Here is a 15,062-nt window from a genome sequence, read left to right on the forward strand (position 1 = left end):
CACAGAGAAAGAGAGTGATGATATTCTACAAGAATCAGTACCCCTTGCAGATCGGTTGGACACTACAGAACCTCATCTTTTGTTCACTGATCAAGAATTAGCTGGAAAGAGCCGCTATAATCTGAGACCGAGAGTTACGGACAAATAAATAAAGACTAATAAAGTTTGATGATTTTTTTCTGTTTGCATGTTAACTCTCCACCAAGGATCTACTCATTTTTGTTTTTCTTGAACCGCCATCCGGTTCTTGCTGCTAGGGTCGCGGTTGCCATCAGTCTTTGGAGTGCAAGCCTGAGACACTAGGTCGAGGGTTCTGTTGGCCCAAGGCAGCCTTCCTGGGTTAGCAGAGGCATTCCGGAGCAGAATCAACCTACCACCGCGGGCAGCACCTTTAGTTTAGGATGGATTTCTTTGAGTTGGAGAGACCTGTACAGACACTGACTTTTAGAAAACGAATATGTAAAATAATATCAAAGAAAAGTTTTCTGATACCATGTTTATTTTTACTATTGAGCTTGATGATATTTGTAGTTGGTTATGTAACATTTTCTTTTAAAATGACGTTTAATCCCACTGTGCAACCTACATTTTCACCTTATATTTCTTCTCATTCTTTTCATCCTTTGCCTGAGCATGAGGTAGTTAGACGATTGGAATTTGCTAACAATTCCTTCATCCAACTTCTGCACCAACACCAGTTAGTGATGAACACGACAAACTGTTGGATTTGTGGTTTAATGCCCCATACGACTGATAAGGGTATTCCTTATCTAGTTTTACCTTTTAGTTTAAATGGTTCAATTTGGGCTTATAGAATGATGTTTATCTATGCCCATAGTGTCTACCCCCAACGTTCACTGAAAGACAACCCGAAGAATAGTGCTATAGTTAAAGGCATTTTCGACATGATTAGAGGGATTAGCTCTTATGAGACTATTCCGAGAGATGAGACACTGGCTTACATTGGTTGGAACGTTACCGGATATGGAGTTAGTCTGAGTGTTAACCAGCGAGCGAAGAATTCTCCACCGATTTGGATAGTGCCCCATCTGGGCCATTATTGTCTGTAGGGCAATGGTAAGAATCCGAAGGATCAGTTATGGAAGAGTGTTTGCGCTCAGACATATGTATTTGCGTCTCAGTCTTCCCCAGCGTTTTTAGCTGCTAAGGGTACCTACTTTGTTTGCTACGACAAAGCGTATACATGGTTGCCCCCTGATTTTTCGGGCACATGTTTTGTTTCCTTCCTGTTACCTCCCACTTTTACAGCTGCGGCAGATTACCATAAGACAAGAATTTCTAGAGGTGTCTTTAGTCAAAAAGACACTGCAGGACAAGAACTGGGAGATTTCTTTAAGGGTTTTCTGCCGTTCTGGGGACCTATGGCTAACAGTAGGAATATTCGACAGTTGACGAGAGTGGTTGAGTCCACCATAGTTGAAACTGCCGGTGCCCTTGGTAACTTGACTGCCGAGCTCCAGTCGGATAGACTTATGACACTCCAAAACAGAGTTGCCCTTGATGTTATTCTAGCAGATCGAGGTGGAGTTTGTAAGCTGATTCAATCGAGCTGCTGCGTTTTCATTCCAGACAACGCTCCATCAGTCTTCCTGGCCATTTCCAAGCTACATAAGATCTCCGACTCTGTCCATCTGGACAAAGGGGATTGGTCGTTAATGGGATGGTTATGGGGATTGATATCCACTTCAAGTCATTTCTGGTGGGCTGGACAACGGAAAATGGGATTGTCTGAGATTGTCGTCATACGCTACTTTCAAAATGTTACACTGCCATTGGTCAGTTTGTATGCACCGAATGCTAATTTGAAAAGTTGCCTGAGGCTTGATTTTTGGCATAAAAGACCATGCTCCGCTTATTGAAATTGTGCAGTCTCTGACGAACCACCCGTGTGTGCTTCGTAGATCTCTGTTCCTGGTTGCAGCCAATAAACTTTGGTCTTTGACGTCATCAAGAAGTATCCGTGTCTCTGTTTGCCAAGACAGGGGAACTCGGAGGTTTCAGGCGTTCTCCCTGACGCCGCTGGGTTCTAAAAACCCGGTCCTTCACAGTGCTGTCTGCGAGCGGCGAGTGATGCCACCGAAGCAAAGTTTTAGGTTGCAGAAGTTGGACCAGACTTTGGTGCACTATGCGTTTCTATACCTTATGCAAGCCGGAGTGATGCCACCGGAGCAAAGTTTTAGGTAGAAGAAGCTGGACTAGACTTTGGAGCACTATGCGGTTCTATACTGTCTACGAGCGGGGAGTGGTGCCCCAAAGCACAGTTTTAGGTAGCAGAAGCTGGACCAAACTTTGGAGCACTATGCGGTTCTATGCTGTCTGCGAGCGGGTATTGATGCCCCAAAGCACTGTTTTAGGTAGCAGAAGCTGGATCAGACTTTGGAGCACTATGCGGTTCTATACTGTCTGCGAGTGGGGAGTGATGCCCCAAAGCTCAGTTTTAGGTAGAAGAAGTTGAAGCAGAATTTGGAGCACTATGCGGTTCTATGCTGTGTGCGAGCTGGGAGTGATGTCCCAAAGCACAGTTTTAGGGATCAGAAGCTGGATCAGACTTTGGAGCACTATGTGGTTCTATACTGTCTACGAGCGGGGAGTGATGCCCTAAAGCCCAGTTTTAGGAAGAAGAAGCTAGACCAGACTTTGGAGCACTATGCGGTTCTATGCCATCTGCGAGCGGGGAGTGATGCCCCAAAGCTCAGTTTTAGGAAGAAGAAGCTAGACCAGACTTTGGAGCACTATGCGGTTCTATACTGTCTACGAGCGGGGAGTGATGCCCAATAGCCCAGGTTTAGGTAGAAGCTGGACCAGACTTTGGAGCACTATGCGGTTCTATACTGTATGCGAGTGGGGAGAGATGCCACCAAAGCTCAGTTTTAGGTAGAAGAAGCTGGATCAGACTTTGGAGCACTATGCGGTTCTATTCCGTCTGCGAGCGGGGAGTGATGCCCCACAGCACAGTTTTAGGTAGCAAAAGCTGGACCAGACTTTGGCACTATGCTCTACTTTGCTGTCTACGAGTGAAGCCAACGCAGCAATGTTTTAGGTTGCATAAGTTGAACCAGACTTTGGAGCACTATGCTCTTCTATGCTATCTGCGAGCAGGGAGTTATGCCATCGTAGCAAAGTTTCAGGTAGCAGGAGCTGGACCAGACTTTGGAGCACTATGCGGGCCTATTCTGTCTGCGAACGGGGAGTGATGCCCCAAAGCACAGTTTTAGGGAGCAGAAGCTTGATCAGACTTTGGAACACTATGCGGTTCTATACTGTCTGCGAGCGGGAGTGATGACCCAAAGGACAGTTTTAGGAAGAAGAAGCTGGATCAAACTTTGGAGCACTATGTATTTCGATACTGTATGCGAGCGGGGAGTGATGCCCCAAAGCTAAGTTTTAGGTAGAAGAAGATGGACCAGACTTTGGAGCACTATGCGGTACTATACTGTATGCGAACGGGGAGAGATGCCAACAAAGTAAAGTTTTAGGGACTAGAAGCTGGACCAGACTTTGGAGCACTATGCAGTTCTATGCTGTCTGTGAGCGGGGAGTGTTGTCACTAAAGCTACGTTTTAGGGAGCAGAAGCTGGATCAGACTTTGGAACTATGCTCTACAGTGCTGTCTGTGAGCGGGGAGTGTTGTCACTAAAGCTACGTTATAGGTAGCAGAAGCTGGACCAGACTTTGGAGCACTATGCGGTTCTATACTGTCTGCGAGAGGGGATTGATGCCACCAAAGTTATGTTTTAGGTAGAAGAAGCTGGATCAGACTTTGGAAGACTATGCGGTTCTATACTGTCTGCGAGCGGGGAATGATGCAGTAAAAGCACAGATTTAGGAAGAAGAAGCTAGATCAAACTTTGGTGCACTTTGCGATACTATACTGTATGCGAGCCGGGAATGATGCCAACGAAGCAAAGTTTTAGATAGAAGAAGCTGGACTAGACTTTTGAGCACTATGCGGATCTATACTGTATGCAAGCCGGAGTGATGCCACCGAAGCAAAGTTTTAGGTAGAAGAAGCTGGACTAGACTATGGAGCACTATGCGGTTCTATATTGTCTGCGAGTGGGGAGTGATGCAGTAAAAGCACAGATTTAGGAAGAAGAAGCTAGATCAAACTTTGGTGCACTTTGCGATACTATACTGTATGCGAGCCGGGAATGATGCCAACGAAGCAAAGTTTTAGATAGAAGAAGCTGGACTAGACTTTTGAGCACTATGCGGATCTATACTGTATGCAAGCCGGAGTGATGCCACCGAAGCAAAGTTTTAGGTAGAAGAAGCTGGACTAGACTATGGAGCACTATGCGGTTCTATATTGTCTGCGAGTGGGGAGTGATGCCCCAAAGCTCAGTTTTAGGTAGAAGAAGCTGAAGCAGACTTTGCAGCACTGTGAGGTTCTATGCCGTCTACAAGCGGGGAGTGATGCCCCAAAGCACAGTTTTAGGTAGCAAAAGCTGGACCAGACTTTGGCACTATGCTCTACAGTGCTCCCTGCGAGTGGGGAGTGATGCCACCGAAGCAAAGTTTTAGGTTGCATAAGTTGGACCAGACTTTGGAGCACTATGCTCTTCTATGCTGTCTGCGAGCGGGGAGCGATGCCCCAAAGCACAGTTTTAGGGAGCAGAAGCTGGATCAGACTTTGGGGCACTATGCGGTTCTATACTGTCTGCGAACGGGAGTGATGCCCCAAAGCACAGTTTTAGGAAAAAGAAGCTGGATCAAACGTTGGAGCACTATGCTGTTCTATACTGTATGCGGTAAAAGAATGCACACACAGACACGGCCTGGGGCAGTATGAATGTTGGCTGTACCGTTAACAAAGTCGAGTTCAGGTACTGCGCGATGACGCTGAGCCAGCAATGAACCTGTTGTCCGGGCAGAGGCTCCGTGAGAAGTGAGCTTCAGTGTAGAGAGCGCTTAAATACCAGTAGAAAGAGCCAGGTGTTGCTTGTTAGCTGTGTCAGGTGTTCTGGCCTGGGCACGTGTAACAGGGTGTGTTCAGCTTCCTGTTGTCTCGAGGAGATGCCTGTAGTAGAGGAAATAGAAGAAAGACTTGCATGCAGGTGTATGTTCGACTTTTTTAACGGTACAGCCACCATTCATGCTGCCCCAGACCATGTCTGTGTGTGCATCCTTTTACCGTTACCTTGTTGGGTCCAGACTACCCCCTCCCCCAACAGCCTTTTTCATTTTCTTCCCCCAATTTAGAGTGCACATGGTCCTGGCCCCCGGCTGAGCTCCATACTGAGCTGTTCGCTAAAATCAGGTGTAAGCAACTCCATTTTAATGCTTTTTATTCCTTCACCACTGTTTACGCCAACTCCGGTTACCGTACTTAGGCCTAATTTCACATATAATTACGCATATTGTGAGACCGGCCGCACTTTCACTGCCCGCCACTGACGCCAACACTATCGCCTTGTCCGTGGTCACTACTAGGCACCCAGCGAGGCCTCACTGAATGCTTTTAGCCTGCTATAAGGAGCCTTGACTTAAATGTTATGTCTGTCCTTTTTACCCCTCCCCCCCAAGGTACAACTCAAGAGGAAACACCTCTTGCACATATAAGCACCGTAGCGTGTGCTTTACACACAGGGCACTGACAAACTCATACAAACCCCTGTAACACCCTACACATATAAGGTCCTGACGAGAAAGCCAGTAGAAGAAAAGGCCTGGCTGAAACTAGTTGACCGCACAGGACGTCGGAGGCCATAAGCCTACCGTGCACGTCCGAAAGCCTTTGTTTTTATTGACTGCCTGGGGCCCACCATTAAAACAGCCTTTGGGAAACCCAGGAGAGTATTTTACACCTCACTCAGAGCACACTCACAGCACCCTCACGAATCAAAAAACCCGCTCCGCAGTAATCTGGCTTCGAAGCACACCTGAGGTACTCTCTGTACCTCGGTGGGGCCCGATGATGAAGCATGCCACCAACTAGGTTGGTGGGTGAGGGCCTTCATAAAACCTAATGGTTTTCCTCCACCCGCAGACATACAAACAATTTAAACCAGAGCTAGTTCTCATTGATTGCTAACATATAAATGCAAATGCTACTTACCAGTATGCATCTGTTCTTGGCATGTAGGGCTGCTGACATTCATATCTGTGCATAGATCGCCGCCTAGTGTTGGGTCCGGATGATTGCACATTGTTGTCCTGGAAGAGTCTTCGAAGTATCACGAGATAGGTGGCTCCTCCCCTGGACTACAGTGCGCATGGGCATCGACTCCATCCCCAGATTGTTTTTAGCCATTGTGGCCGAGATGGAGTGAACTTTGTGAGTGATGACCATGGCATGAAATGCATGTAAACACTGCAGCTGCTACAGGCGCCGGGGAGGAGGGCGGGCGATATGAATGTCAGCAGCCCTACATGCCAAGAACAGATGCATACTGGTAAGTAGCATTTGCAGTTTGAGGCATGTGGGCTGCTGAATTCATATCTGTGCATAGAATACATAGCAGTCCCTCCATTAGCGGCAGCCGCCCGTGCCAGCTGCAGCAGTTTGGAAAAGTGTCTTGAGAACAGCCTGCCCTACAGCTGCCTGCTGTTTAGAGTGCACGTCTACACAGTAATGTTTTGTAAATGTATGTGTGGTAGACCATGTGGCTGCTCTACAAATGTCCTCTAAGGGAATGTTTCCAAGGAAGGCCATAGAGGCCCCCAACTTTCTGGTGGAGTGGGCTCTTGGTGGAATTGTAAGAGTGCATTTAGCTTTTGCATAACAGATCTGAATACATTTCACGATCCACCTGGCAATACCAGCCTTGGAAATGGCGTTACCTTTGTGGTGTGACGCAAAGGCAACGAAAAGCTGCTTAGTCTTCCTAAAATCCTTGGTCCTGTCAATGTAATACATTAGTGTCCTCTTGACGTCAAGGGTGTGGAGCATCCGCTCTGCCAGGGACTCAGGATTTTGGAAAAACACTGGCAACTCAATTGTCTGGTTTATGTGGAATTGAGACACAACCTGGGGCAGAAATTTAGGGTTAGTGCGAAGCACTACCCTGTTAGCATGAACCTGGAAGAAAGGCTCCTGAATTGTGAGGGCCTGCAGCTCACTCACCCTCCGTAGCGATGTAATTACTACTAGGAAAGCCACCTTCCTAGTCAAGAACTGAAGTTCGCAGGAATGTAGTGGCTCAAAGGGAGGACCCATCAGCCTTGTAAGAACCACAATGAGGTTCCATTCTGGAGCTGGAGGGGTCCGTGGTGGAATGACCCTTTTGAGTCCTTCCAGAAAAGCTTTGATAGCAGGCACCTTGAAAAGTGAAAGGTGCTGCCTATTTTGGAGGTATGCGGCCATCGCAGACAAGTGAATGCGGATGGAAGTCTATGCCAAATTACACTGGTACAGATGAAACAGGTAACAGATGATGTTCTGAATGGAAGCATCTAGTGGATTGATGTTGTGGTTTGCACAATAGATGACAAACCACTTCCATTTGGCCGCATAACAGGCTCTAGTAGTGGGCTTTCTTGCCTCTCGAATGATGTCCATGCAATTCGGAGGAAGGTTAAGATAGCCAAACTCTAGGACTTCAGGAGCCAGATCGCCAGGTTGAGCTGTTGCGGATCTGGGTGCTGAATGTCGCCATGGCTCTGCGTCAGAAGGCTGGGTGTGAGGCGAAGCCTTTGATGCGGTACCACGGACAGTTCCAGAAACGTGGTGTACCATGGTTGGCGAGCCCACGTTGGAGCAACCAGGATGAGGGTCATTGAGTGTTGCCTGAGCTTGCGTGCCACCAGCGGTATCAGGGGTGCTGGGGGAAAAGCGTACGCAAATTTGCCTGACCAGTTCATCCATATCGCATTGCCCTGCGATTGCGGGTGTGGGAACCTGGCGGCAAAGCTTTGGCATTTTGCGTTCTCCCTTGTGGCGAACAGGTCTATTTCTGGATGACCCCATGTCTGAAAGTACGGCTGGAGTACTGATGGGTGTATCTCCCACTCGTGCATCTGGTGGCTGTGCCTGCTGAGCAGGTCCGCCATCTGGTTGTCCTTGCCTGGGAGGTGTTCTGCCATGAGAAAGATGTTCCTCTGAATGGCCCACTTCCACATGCTCTGAGCCAGATGAGACAACTGTGGAGAGTGTGTCCCTCCCTGTTTCTGAATGTAGTACATGGCTGTCATGTTGTCCGTCCGGATCAACACGACCTTGTTGCACAGATGTACTTTGAACGCCTTTAAGGCCATGAAGATTGCCATCAGTTCCAACACATTGATGTGCATCTTCTTCTGCTGTAAAGTCCATAGTCCCTGCACTGTGTAGTGGAGTACATGCGCTCCCCAACCCTGGAGAGAGGCGTCCGTCGTCAGGATAATCTGTGGCACAGGCTCCTGGAACGGTCGGCCCTTGCAAAGGTTTTGTGGATTCCACCAATGCAGAGAGTTGTATGCCCGACCGCTCACCAACACTAGGTCTTTCAATTGCCCATGAGCCTGAGTCCACTGACGTGCTAAGCACTCCTGAAGCAAGCGCATATGTAGTCTCGCGTGCGGGACAATGGAGATGCAGGAGGCCATCATGCCGATCAACTGCATGAACACTCTTGCTGGAAGTGAGTGTTGAGGTCTGAATTTTTGAATCAGCGATAGAATGCTGTTGATCCTCACTGAATTTGGCTGTGCTGTAGCCACCAGGGTGTTTATGGTCGCGCCCAAATACTGCCGTATGTGAGCGGGCTGGAGATGGGACTTTGGGTAATTCAGTGAGAATCCCAAATCGTGCAGAAGGTGAATGGTTTGGGACACGTGGTCGGCGCACTGTCTGTGCGACTTTGCTTGAATGAGCCAGTCGTCCAGATAGGGGTATACGTGAATGTTCTGACGTCTGAGATGCGCCGCCACTGTCGCTAGGCACTTTGTGAAGACCCTGGGCGCCGTGGTGACCCCAAAGGGCAGAACCTTGAACTGGTAGTGCTGGTTTTGAATGGTGAACCTTAGATACTTTCTGTGTGAAGGATGCAGGGGAATGTGAAAGTATGCATCCTTGAGGTCCAGAGTTGCCAGGAAGTCCCCTTGCTGAAGCAGTGGGAGAACCTGTTGCAGAGTAAGCATATGAAAATGCTCTGACAGAATGTACATGTTGAGAGGTCTGAGGTCCAGGATGGGCCTGAGAGATCCGTCCTTCTTTGGGATTAGAAAGTACAGGGAGTAAACCCCTGTTCCCCTTTCCTGCAGTGGAACAAGCTCTATTGCCCCTTTTTGCAGCATGACCTGAACTTCTTGCTGCAACAAGTGCAAGTGCTCGCCGGACATAGGACGGTTTTTTGAAGGTATGTTTGGTGGGATGGAAGTGAGTTCCAGACAATAACCGTACTGAATAAGAGATTTGACCCACCTGTCCGTGGTGATGGACCTCCACACGGGCAGGAACTGCTGGAGTCTCCCCCCGACCGGTGTTGTGTGGTCGGGGGGCAGTGACAAGGCGTCACTGTTTGCTGGCGGTGGAGGACCTGGAGCTGTTATTTCCACGTCCTCTGCCCTTGACGTTGTTGCCACGGTATCCACCCCTACCCTTGTTGGTATATGAGGATTGGGTGTTAGTCTTATAGAATTGTGTGGATTGTGACGCTTGACCCCTTGAGGTGCCTCTGTTATTGGAGCGGCGAAAGGAACCACCCCGAAACTGCTGGGACTGAAGGGCACCCATAGATTTAGCGGTGTCAGTGTCCTTCTTCATCTTTTCAAGTGTGGCATCTACTTCAGGTCCAAACAGGTGGTCTGGATTTACTGTTTGGTTGAGGATGGTGGTCTGAATGTCTGGTTTAAAGCCTGATATTCTGAGCCATGCATGCCGGCGCAGCAGAACACTAGTATTTATCGCTCGTGAGGCGGTATCAGCCACATCTAGAGCACACTTGATGGAGGCATTGGTAATGAGTTTACCCTCCTGAATCAGCATTTCCGCACCCTCCTTATACTGATCTGGCAAGTGCTGTAGAAGTGTTTCTAGGGTGTCATAGTGTGCCCTATCGTAGCGTGCAAGTAGCGCCTGCGTGTTTGATATGCGCCATATATTGGCTGCCTGCGCAGCAATACGTTTCCCTGATGCCTCAAACACCTTTGATTCTTTGTCAGGGGGAGGAGCATCACCCGTGGTCTGTGAATTGGCTCGTTTACGTGCGTTGGAGACAACCAAAGAGTCCAGTGGCAACTGTCCCTTGATGTATGTTGGGTCAGTGGGCGCTGCCTTGTATTTCTTATCAATGCGAGGATTGATGACTCTTGCCCGGGTGGGCTCCTTGAAAACCTCTGGCGCATGCTTTAGCACACCCTTGAGCATTGGCAATGTCTTGACGGTCTTTTCAGCCACTGAGAAAGTGTCAAAAAGAAAATCGACATCCACTGGGTCGGCGTGGAGGTCGACATCATGGTTGGCCGCAGCTCTTTCAATTAAAGCGTTGAAGGCTGCAGAGTCCTCCGTTGGTGAAGTTTTTGCAGCAAAAAGCTGCGGCTCGTGTCCTGACTGAGGGTTCTCAGGGTCGCCTCCTGCAGACCATGGCTCATGGACATCCTCTGGGTCCGAGTATGCTGGATAATTATACTCGTCCTCCTCGTCTCCGTCACCCTCCCCAGCGTTAGAGTGAGTGGGTGAGAGGTCCAGACCCTGTGGAGATGTCGGCTCCATAGGGGCAGATGCACCGGCAGAGTCCAACTTCTTTTTAAGGGGAATATGGAAATGTTCCAACGCCGGCTCCGGGGTGATTTTCCTCTTGAGGAGAGAGAGCTTGCCTGTGTTGGCGTCGATGATGACCTCTCGACGCTCCTCGTCTGCCAGTGGTTGATGCCGTGGCTTCGGCGCCACCAATGATGCCTTTGGCGTTGAAACCAGCTTTAAAGGCACCCCGGCCCCATGTTTCGGAGTGAAGGCCTTCGGCGCCGTTCTCGGCGGTAGCGTGAAGTGAATCGGCGTCTGCGCCTTTGCCGGCTTCTGTGGAGGCTTGTGCGGCACAGTGTCCTTTGGCTCGGTCGCCGCGGCCTCCTCCCGAATCCGCTGCAGGGACTCCGAGACCTTCTTGGTGAGGGATGGGGAGGGCCGGATCGGCTCGAGCGAGTCCTCCGAGTCCGGATTTGGGTCGGCGACCAAAGCAGCCGTCTTCGGAGCCGACGCGGCACCTCCCTTTGCTTTCTCGACTGGGATTGGTGCAGTCATAGACTTGGGGTCGTCCTGACGCTTCTTCGGGGCCTTCTTATGGTCATCGACCTTCTTGGCGTCAACGCGACTCTTTAGAGCGTCGACCAGCTTCGGCGTCGACGCCGCCGCGTCGGGCGTCTTAGCCTTAGGCTTCGGCACCGTGGTCTTCGGATCGGCCATTTTGGCGTGGCTCTTGAGCTCGACAGCCATTTTGGATTTCTTCGGCGCCGAGGTCTCCGGCGCCTTCGACCCAACCAGTGCGACTTGCACTTTCGGTTTCGATCCTGATGGTGTTGACCCCGATGGCTTCACTTTCGGTTTCTGGACCGCGAGTGGCGCATCACTAATGTCCGTGGCCGGGCCAGGAGGTGGGGCCGTGGGACGAGTATTGAGGTCTTGGGTAAGGCCCGAAGGCGATCCCTCGACCTGGGCCTTATGATGGGGTTTGACCCCGGAGTCAGTCTGAGGATGCTCCTTCTCTGAGCTATCCTCCACGGTGGCAATGGCCCCGTCGTCGTCCCCTACCTCCTCGACGACTTCCTCGAACTCTTCGTCTCCCGCGTCGTAGTCTTCCTCGCCCTCCGACGCCGGGTTAGAGTCCGAAACATTTAGGATGGTGTCGTCTTCAACATCCTCTTCAAAGATGTTTGCTGGTGGGGGTGCCGAACTCTGGGCTTGCAGTCTTGCGGCCCGGCGTAGCTTGAGAGTCTTCTTCGACTGGAACTTGGAGCAGGCCATACACTTGGCCTCGTCGTGGTCCGGCGACAAGCACTTGTTGCACACTGGGTGCACGTCGATGTGCGGGTACTTTGAGGCACACACTGGGCACCTCTTAAATGGACTTCGTTCCAAGTTGAAGTAGTCTGGAGCGTCGTGTAGGCCCGTCCGCGCCGACAGCACGCGGAAGGGCAGCAGTTGATCGGAGCCGATGAATAACCAACCCGACCGATAACAATACCGACGCGAGATCCTAAAGACCTTTTGGTCTCAAGTAAGGAAAGTTAAACAACTATCGATTCCGACAGAGGGAACCGAAACACATCCGAACCCAATGGCGGAAAAAAACAATCTGGGGATGGAGTCGATGCCCATGCGCACTGTAGTCCAGGGGAGGAGCCACCTATCTCGTGATACTTCGAAGACTCTTCCAGGACAACAATGTGCAATCATCCGGACCCAACACTAGACGGCGATCTATGCACAGATATGAATTCAGCAGCCCACATGCCTCGAACCTAGGGAATCGGACTAGCCTCCCTAGTTCTCCTCTCTCTTTTTGATTACAACACAACACAGAGGTGTACTTAGGTCAGACTGAGATGCCTTGACATGGCTGTTCTATGCAAGGCTGATGTGGCAGAGATGTCCTTAGGTGAGCTTGGAGCTCAGCTGGCAGAGGTGCATTTAGGCCAGACGGAGATGCCCAGGCCAGACTAAGAGGCCCAGGCATGGCTGGTCTGTGCCAGGCTGAGGTGGCAGGAATGTGCGTCAGTGAGCATGGAGATCAGCCGCAGAGGCACCCTGGAAGATTGTACTTAGGCCAGATCCATGTGCCCTGGCAGAGCTTTGTTCAGGTCACAATTCTCCAATGAGTACCTTACGAGATGCTGGTTGCTCTCTAGCTACCTCTAAGTAGCTCCCCCTGTGTGCAGCTGAGCCTAGTAAATTAGAAGTTTGGGCTTGGCTGAATTAATATATGCAGAGCAAAATTGAAAAGTATGTATTCCAGACAAAAAAGTGTGAATTTTTAGAAATCCTAAGTAGGTGTTTGAAGTCAAAAAATGGTTGACTTTTCACAAAATATGTAAAGCTGCTGTTTGAGAGATAAATCTTTTTGGCCAGTGGGGAGGCTCTTTTCTAATATAATTACCTTAGTGTCAGGGGAGTTGCAGCTTTGACTATTGTGTAATGCCCGCGCAAAGGCATTCCAAATTGACAAATGCTTTTTTATCTTACTGCTGAAAACCCGATGCACTAAGTTGATCAGGGGTGGCAATTTTGCATATGGCGGACACTAATGTAAGCTTGTCGATGTGCTCACTATTACAACACTAATATTAGTAGCTCAGGATGGAGACCCATGATTTAGGTCAAAACTGAGCTACCAGGTTGTGGGGAGCCGGTTCAAGTGCATCGTTTAGGGATATTCAGGAGGCACTTTTATCAAACCCCTGCGTCCTTTAAATGTTCTAAGAGTGCTTCAGTCTAGGGTACCTGTGGGCCACAGACAGCGGGGAGCCCCAAAGGTCAGACACTGAATCTGTGAGACCAGAAACTACCAATTCTGGATCAACTGCTAACCAAAACCTAGCAGGGCGTCACCATACTCCACTGTGAGTTCACTACGGAACCCCACCCAAGTGAGTAGCAGTGGAATACTTGAATCTGTCTCCTGAGCTGATGCACTAGCAACCGTTCCAGCCTAAACTAAGGTCAGAGGGAAATCCTGGGAGAAATGCAATGTTCGGAATCAGCTGCCCTTGGAATCTGCACTGAATAAAGGACGGCTTGCAGATGACAAAACAAGGATAAAGGAGCTGGGACTCATGCAGTGCTTAATTTGAGCCGGGTCTTTCTGGTGCTAAGCACCGGCACTTAATTGGTTTCCGGTGCTCGCACCGAATTGTCAACACCATACTTAGAACAATCCACCACATGGTGGTGCTGCTCATCTAATTTAGAGATAAGCAGAACAACTGCAGTTTAGGAATACAATATACATGAACCCCTTCGCCGCGGGGGTAATTCCCCCGCGGTGCGGGGGGGGGAGGGGCCGCGATGCTCATGACGAGCTGTCATGAGGCACGGTGGAGCTATGCTCATGGCGAGCTGGGCTCGTCATGACTCCGCCCACTCCCGTAGAACGTCAGCACAGGTGTGAAATTCGCTGCTCAGGGGAGTATAGCGGCCGTTATGACGAGCCCAGCTCGTCATGAGCACAGCTCCACTGTGCCTCATGGCGAGCTGGGCTCGTCATAAGCACGCAAGGGGTTTGAATTGTTAAAATCTGGCTTCCCAACCATTCCTTCAGCTTTGGGGACCTGAAATAATCTTAACTGTCGCATTTATATGCGAGAGAGATGGTTAGTAGTTGTTTGAGCAGCGACGACAAGGGCGACGGGTGGTGCAAGCTGCAGTGGCCTCCTGGTCAGAACCCTGGCACTTAATCTTTTACAAATTAAGCACTGGACCTATGATATGGGCAACTCAAGGTCAACAATCGATTTTGAAACTGGCCAAAATGAGATGCTAAAACTGGATGGCCGCCCAAAAACACAACAGGTGCATTTTCTTTCAAATCACATGTGAATAGCCTCTTTCTCAAGGTGTATGAGAGTCCATTGCTGCAAATAGTGACACTTGTCACTCCAGAGTCAGCTCCACCAGCAGACTGATAAATCATGGTGTGTGTGAGGACCCAGTGTCCAGGGCAGGTCAGGTTCAGACACAACCTACATGCAACACCTGAGACAAGCAACAACGAGAAGTAAAGGACAGCGCTTACCTACAGCCCACATCACGGTGTCATACGTCTCCGACTCCTCCGCGCCGGAGTCCAGGTTCCGCCACGTCACCCGGAGTCTGCCAGTTTTATCCTTCTGTACTCTGGTAGGGGTGCACTTCCATAAAAACTTAGTGCCATAGGACTTCATGTGATCTGTCACCAGCGCCGCCATTTGCTGCAAAGACAGAGGGAAATTAACACAGCAAAAGCAAAGTTTAATGTCTAGCAATATTAAAAGCAATTGTATGCTAGGGGTAGATCTTATAGCAAGACACATCAGGTTGTATGGATGGTGGGCGCATGGTAAAAAAATGCAAACTTTAAAATGTTCTGCAAAACATTTACAAGTCAAACTTTAAAGAATAGTTGTTCCGAAAGATGGCAATTGCAGGTCTC

At 49.7% G+C, this 15,062-nt stretch overlaps 1 protein-coding gene across 1 annotated transcript in view; it reads right to left on the bottom strand.

Moving 5' to 3' along the window:
• TXNRD2 (thioredoxin reductase 2) overlaps positions 1 to 15,062 on the bottom strand; it is a 342,307-nt gene that overhangs the window by 141,415 nt on the left and 185,830 nt on the right. The window contains exon 8 of the mRNA XM_086942637.1: positions 14,667 to 14,841. Within this exon, the coding sequence (XP_086798763.1) occupies positions 14,667 to 14,841 (175 nt within the window). The remainder of the gene's footprint in view (positions 1 to 14,666; positions 14,842 to 15,062) is intronic.

This window comes from Lissotriton vulgaris, chromosome 11 (assembly GCF_964263255.1).
Source record: "Lissotriton vulgaris chromosome 11, aLisVul1.2, whole genome shotgun sequence".
Lineage (NCBI taxonomy): Eukaryota > Metazoa > Chordata > Amphibia > Caudata > Salamandridae > Lissotriton > Lissotriton vulgaris.